The sequence below is a fragment of the Pelecanus crispus genome, chromosome 6 (assembly GCF_030463565.1).
Source record: "Pelecanus crispus isolate bPelCri1 chromosome 6, bPelCri1.pri, whole genome shotgun sequence".
In the NCBI taxonomy this organism is placed as follows: Eukaryota; Metazoa; Chordata; class Aves; order Pelecaniformes; family Pelecanidae; genus Pelecanus; species Pelecanus crispus.
The window spans coordinates 32,211,571-32,218,396 of NC_134648.1; the positions used below are offsets into that span (position 1 = coordinate 32,211,571).

The 6,826-nt window shown below is 40.2% G+C and overlaps 1 protein-coding gene across 1 annotated transcript in view; it reads right to left on the reverse strand.

Moving 5' to 3' along the window:
• LOC104029347 (cytosolic phospholipase A2 epsilon) overlaps positions 1-2,911 on the reverse strand; it is a 37,490-nt gene extending 34,579 nt beyond the window's left edge. Inside the window, exons 1-2 of the mRNA XM_009480663.1 lie at positions 2,885-2,911; positions 553-625 (exon numbers count right to left, since the gene is read on the reverse strand). Coding sequence (XP_009478938.1) covers positions 553-625; positions 2,885-2,911 — 100 coding nt within the window. The remainder of the gene's footprint in view (positions 1-552; positions 626-2,884) is intronic.
• Between the last annotated feature and the right edge of the window lie 3,915 nt (positions 2,912-6,826).

Genomic DNA, 6,826 nt, shown 5'->3' on the forward strand with positions numbered 1-6,826 from the left:
ACTTAACAGGAAAAAAAAATTGTTTGGCAAAAAGCTATATAACGGTCTTTTTTTTTTTTTTTTTTCTTAAGCAAAGAGAAATTCAGAGGTGCCTGTATGGATTTCCACTGTCTGCAAAAAACAGACAGGTACAGAAGATGATACCAAAGCTCCCATGTTACCCTACAGGCTCTGGAAGCCACTCAACATCCATGCTGGCATTTTTGTCAGAAGCAGATGTGCAGCCTGCATCACAACACATCAAAAACTGCAACTGAGAATTAACAGATGAAATTGTTCAGCAAAACTGGCTCTGAAGCTTGTTAGCAGTTAAGATACTTTACAGTATAAGGCAGTAGACATTTGATATTTCCACTAATGGTAACATTCTGTAAACTGGAAGATATTGTTTATACAAAAGTGTATTCTAAGAATAGTCTGACTTCAAATATGCATCAGTATTTGAAACCATGGTGACACTTCATGCACAGATACAAGTTACAGTGCCTGTTTATACTCTCTGCTTTCAGAACTGAACTACTGGCAACTGCAAGAAAAGACTGTGATACTCACACAGATCAGCCTTTCTCAGATTTCTCATTCTTATGATTTTTACAGAGAGTGAGCAGCATGGGCATTCTTCACTCTGCAGGAAAATGACAAAGTTATTACCTGCATGAATATTAAATAGCTTATGCTTTATAAAACATGCCCTCTCATAAATGCGTGTTGCAATTTTCAAAGCCATGCAGCAAAATTGGAAAAAGAACTACTTGCATTGCTTCAGAAGTTAAAACCATGTCTATATAGACTTAAAAAAAAGGCATAAAAAGAGGAAATATTCCTCTGTCTATGTAGGCTATTAATGGGAGAAATAACAGTAGAGTAGATAGCACAGTAAAATGGTTTTAAACAAAATTAATGATTGCATTACATGACACGACATTTTAATTTAAAAGAAATCTTTATCAATAATTAAGCTGGAAAAATAAGCTAGCAAAGAATGAGTGTGCATGAGAAACCTCTCCATTAAACATCTGCAGACAAAAACAAAATAAGTTTTCAATTCTCTTGAACAGTTGAAATTTCACATGGAAAGCAGATAATTTTATTTAGCAAAAATTCCAACTTTCCATTTAAAATCTTTATGAGGAACTGCTGCCAGAAATGGTGAAGAGCAAACACATGAAAGTTTGTGAGGTATTCAGCTATTGTGGTCACGCAGAGGAGAATGAGGGGATACAAAGAACTGTTAGGAAACAGAAACAATCCATGGTAAAAATGTATAAGCATGATGCTGCAGGTTTCAATGCCTTAGTTATGTTCAAAACAATCATGACCCCAGAGGAAAATGAAAGTGTTTGGTGAGGCACCACAAGCCCAAATGCAGCAGAATCTGCACAGAAGAAAACAACTTAGGAAAAGATGTTAACAAAACTTCCCCACCCAAACCAGATGCTGGATATTTGCAAAAAGGATCATTACCTGAAATGTCAAGCACAGAAGGAAAGACAAATAACTAGACACAACCCAAACAAATTATTAATTCTTGTAGATTTTAGTATCTGAAACTTTATAGATTGCTTTACTAGAAGTCATTACCTAATCCCTCTCCCACTCTCTGCTAGCAAAAAGACTCCATTAAATCCTTTGGGGTGATTTTGTCATTCCTTTTTCCAGTGAGGAACTGACCCAGCTGAGAAGTCAGATGCAAACTCCCCTATCACTCTTGAATTACTATAAGCCAACCTTAGTCTGTATTTTATGTCTCACTCCAAAACAGGAGCGCATGTTTTAATGACTGTCTTCTAGATTCAGGTTCTGGCTGGAACAATTATCCTGCCCCCTGTCACCAAGAAGCCTCTGCTTTTAGTCTTTCTCATGAGGCTGCTTCAGTGGTTAAGGGCAGGGGGACAAGGAGAGAGGACAGTCCCATTCCTTGCTTTGTACACAGTTTCCTCACAGAGACCATTGCCAGGCTCTGTTCATTACTCTCCCCTCCTTTCAAAAAAATGAACCTACAAAAAATGAATCTACAAAAAAATGTAGATCCCTAGTGTTTCTTTAACCAGTTTGGTTAGACATTCAGCCTTTTTATTTGTTAAGCCATGGGGATCCCACATTTGACGTCTCCAAACATCAATGCACACTTAAGCTAACACACATCCATGTTATGGACAGAAGCTCTACAATCTCCATTTTACAGCAGGGGAAGCAGGGCACAGAATGATTTAATAACTTGCTCGTAGTCAAACAGCAGGTTAATTTCAGAGCTGAGGAGAGGACAGAGTATGTGATTCCCTGGAGCCCAACAGGCAGTTTTAGGGCTTTCTCCACCTGGTTATGTTCCACAAAAAAAGTAATAATAAAAAAAAATAGTCTCAGAGATTATGGACAAAGGCAGATCAAGATTTTCTTGGGTGCAAGCCATGCACGAATGTCAAACTAGGACCATCTTTGTGTCCATGACTAATTACTGGTTTTAGTCAGTGACTTTCCTGTGTACACCACTACCAGGTGGCTGGTAGCACAGCTACGTAGCCACAGTGTGTGACAATACTCATAGCTGGTAGATGCTGTGCTGTGGAAGAGCCCAACTTACACAACATTTGCATCAAACCACAGATTCAGCCCAAATCCACAGCAAGCTCCTTTGAGGCACCTCAGACTGCTTCCCAGCCTCCATGTGGATCACTCACTGCAGCTGAACCAGCAAAAGTGCCTCTACAGGGCAGACAATATCAGCAAAGCTATCAGTCAGCCTGACATAAATATGTAAACACATACATGAATTTGGACTAACAGTTCCCAACTCCTCTTCTAGGCATCAGAATCCCAATCACAAAGCCACCTCGACTCATCTTCAGTTTCTAATGAATTATGGTCTGAATTTCTTCACTCTTACCTCACAAGCACTCCAGTATGATCCCATCGTGCTCCCAGCTGCATACAAGTAAGATACGGATGTCAGTTCAGCATTAGAGGCAACACCGGCCAGTGACTCATGAAGTACCTCTGCAAACTTTAAGGAAGCATCTGCTGAGGAGCAAGTGGCTTATCCATGCCCCACCTTCCTCATTGTCTGAAAGGGAAAGTAGGAAGAGAGAAGGGGAGGGATATTTGATAGTTAAACACCAGAGGTGTGTTGGGGGAAGGCTGTACACACAAAGGTGCCAAAAGTTATTAGTGATTTAAGATAAGGGAGTGATAACACACAGCACTTATGCATGGATACATATGACCTGGCAGCCTAAGCAGTGCACAAATCAGAGAAAATAGCAGCTACCTGTAGGCTGGAGGAAAAGAGAGCTCTACAGCACCCCAATCAACAACCAAAAGTATTGTGGACAAAATAACTTTGAAAGACCTTCTATTTCAACAAAATTTTATTTATTTTCCTTTTCTTGGAGGTAGGGGGGATTAAGTTGCTTGCTGGTAGATGTTTCCCCACTTTCACACCGCACAAGTGTCGGGTGGATATACGTTTCCCTGCTTTCAGAACCCTTCCACAAACACAAAACTTCTGTGACTAAACCAAGATAAAGAGAACAAGTTCTCCTCCAAATTAGGGTATACATTGATTCATCTTAAATGCTAACATCTAGATGTTTTGAACACAAAGCAGTGTCATCAAATTATGATATAAAAATGATGCAAAACTTTTCCATTTTCTGGCAGAAAACTGTGCAGCAGCAGATATGCAGGTGAATAGCTCTTGCACAGGTCCAGCTGCTAACACACCCAGGTATCTGGTATGAAATGACCACTTAAGAACTGCAGGAGGTGACACTATACACTCACAGTACTTTTTCTTCCCCTTCTATGCGCACATATCAGGAAAATGCACAATAGAGTCAGTTCTGGCGTCACAACTTCTCATTCACTGAATGAAAATTACTTTTTTCATCAACAATTTTAGGATTAGGAATCTACCCTCAATACTCTTCTGATTGAAGATGTGAAGTGACACAAGATAACATTCCCATTAACGTCTTATCTGGCAAAAAAAGACCCTGAATCAGACAAGGAGCCTTGGCTATTTGTCCCAAAACAGAAAAAACTGGTCTGAAAGTGGCTAAACCTGGACTGTTTTGTTAGCTTCTGCAGAGGCTGAACTGTTGTTTCCTGAGCTATTCCCCTGGGAAAATCTGACTTGGGATGAAGGGCTATGGTAGCACCAAGACTATGGAAGATGATGACTGCCCACAGGGAAAAAAACCCCACAAAACTCAACTCTAACTAAACAACACTGAGGAGTGTCTAGTTGAGGTAGAGAAAGAGATATGAAATGGCTGGATCCCCCGAAAACACCGGAGAAACAACTACTTGAATAACTCTAGGAAAGAAAAAGGGAGGACCAATCTCCAGGCCTCTATCATCTCACCTACCCAAGGGGAACTCTTATGGGAGTTTCCTGCACAGTAAGTGCTGTAGAGCATGGCGCTGGAGGGAGCCTGTCCCAGACATTGGCTGTCAAGTGCCTCTGCTAGAAGAGGACCTAGTAGTAGTCCTAGCACAGGCACCTGGAACAGGACATCTAGTGTGAACATACAGCAAATGGAGAACTCAGTAACCCAAAACATTGTGCCAGTGTCTGAGAAACTTCTATTTCTGGTTTGGTTCGGATTGTCTGAGATTTTAGGGTGCCTCACAAATTCTGACAAGGGACATCAATGCAAAATACAGACTTGAATAAACTTCAGAAGGTGGAGCAGGTTGTAGGAGGGATCCTCAGAGAAGTGTTTCCCTTGCCTCAAGGAATACGTGTTTTCTGACCATTCTGAGGCTGGTAAAACCAGGAAGGAGCAAGTGCTCACCATTTACTATCAAAAAGTCCACAGGTGAAGTCAAGCAGAGTAGATAAACCTGACAAAAAAAAAAATCACCAAAGAGGACCAACAGCTGAAAAGTGAAACCGCACTAGAGTACCTCAGGGAGCCCACAGACTTTGCAAAGATGATGCAATACCCAGATCTTTGCAATAACAGGAGAACTCTGGCAAACATGATGACACCCTCCCTGGCAGATATTAAGGATTCAGTCACAATGCCCATTTTGAATGTTTGGGTAGCTTATTTTAAGCTTATCAGTGGCTTCTCTGATAAAAGAGTGGGCAGAATTTTAGAAGATAAGGTTGAAATTGTCTATGTAGCTTTTGGGGAAATTTGTGGAGACAAAAGACTCTTCTATGGCTCTTGCCTAGTTCTTTTAGGCCAGGCTACACAAGGATGGGAGGGGCTCCTGTGAGTCTCATACTGGTTCGCCTTTGACAAAACTTCCAGCTGATAGCACCTGCCTGCCTTTCACAATGCTTCTGTGGGACTGTGACCAAAAAGACAGGGAAAAACCCTTTTTAACCAGCTCCAGTTCTAGAAAAGTGTATCTGCCTTTCTCCAGTAACTCGCCTCTGAGGAAGAATCCACACTAGAAACAGAAGCTACATGTGTCTCTCTGCTGGACCTTTCTTGGCCTTTAGTGTGTTTGAGTAGATTTCCTTCTCCTCAAAACACCTGGGGTTCTGGTTGTGGTTTTTTTTAATCCAAACAGTTAATATTTTTTCATGACATCTGAAAAACTGTCGAAAGGGGTAAAGGATTTACTTATGAAATGTCTCATTAGCTGAAGAGGAAGAAATATAAGGTATTTATTCTGCTATATATCCACGTTTAGGTATACATTGATGGTTGATCAACATCCATGCTTTGGTGGAGAAGAACCCTGCTTCTTGGGAATGACACGATTGTTTCCTGCATTACAAACCAGTCTCCTGTACAGCTTGAAGAGGAGTGCTGCTTTTTGTTAATGGGTCACTCATCAGGTCCTTTATCAGGTGTGTGCACGCATCATGTAGTGCATTCCTAGGATGGACATTTCTCCTTCTGTTCTTTGGCAACTGCACTGGTGTTTGAGAGCTGTTATGTTTTTGTGCTCTGTGTGTGTAAATTAGCTGTTTCCCCTCAGCCACTGCACTTCAATGTACTTGTCGAATAACTAATTAGACTGTGGCAATCATATAATTTTAATTTGTACTATCATACCTAGCAGCCGTATTTTACATTTTATGGTTGTTTAAAAACTGTGATGCAGTGAACAGAATATTCGTGTCTTACTCAATTTGTCCAGTGTGATTCTGTGTGTGCAATTACCATACATTCTGCAATCCCCTTCACATGCTGTTTCAGTAATATTTAAATTCACTACATTGAACAAACTCCAGATGATGCTGAAGCAAAACTGCATTTCAGGGAGACAAATGCAGCACATGCACATGATCAGAGACAGAAACACAGTTGATTGTGAGAGGAAATGGCAATGGCCCTTCAAAATAAATTCATAAGTTTGATTTAATTTGTAAAATAGATGTCATCAAAGACCTAAAAGGCCACTATCCATGCATCCATCATCCAACACAAGTTTGAAAAATTAAATATCCTTCATAAGATATATATATTTCATGACAGTTCATGACAAAAAAGCACCTGGGAAACAAAACTGTTAAAAGGTAGAACGCCATTTAATTCAAGTTAATTTTTAATTTAATTCAAGTAAAATGATTTAAATTGATACTGCATGTTTGCGACCTTCTGTGTTTGAAGAGGGCTTTATGGATTTGCTACCAAAGGTCCCAACAAAATGCCAGGATATTTTGCAGGTGAAGAAATACTAGCAACTAGCCACCAAGACAATAAGAAATTTCAGAGAGAGTGCTAAAACTATTTCCCTAACATACACAGTGAATCTTTGCCTCTTGAGCATCACAGTGAGACGGTGTTAACAACATAAACTGCTGTGTTTGATATCACAGCTCCTGATCAAAAAGCAACTGCTGCTTAGTAAACTGAACCAT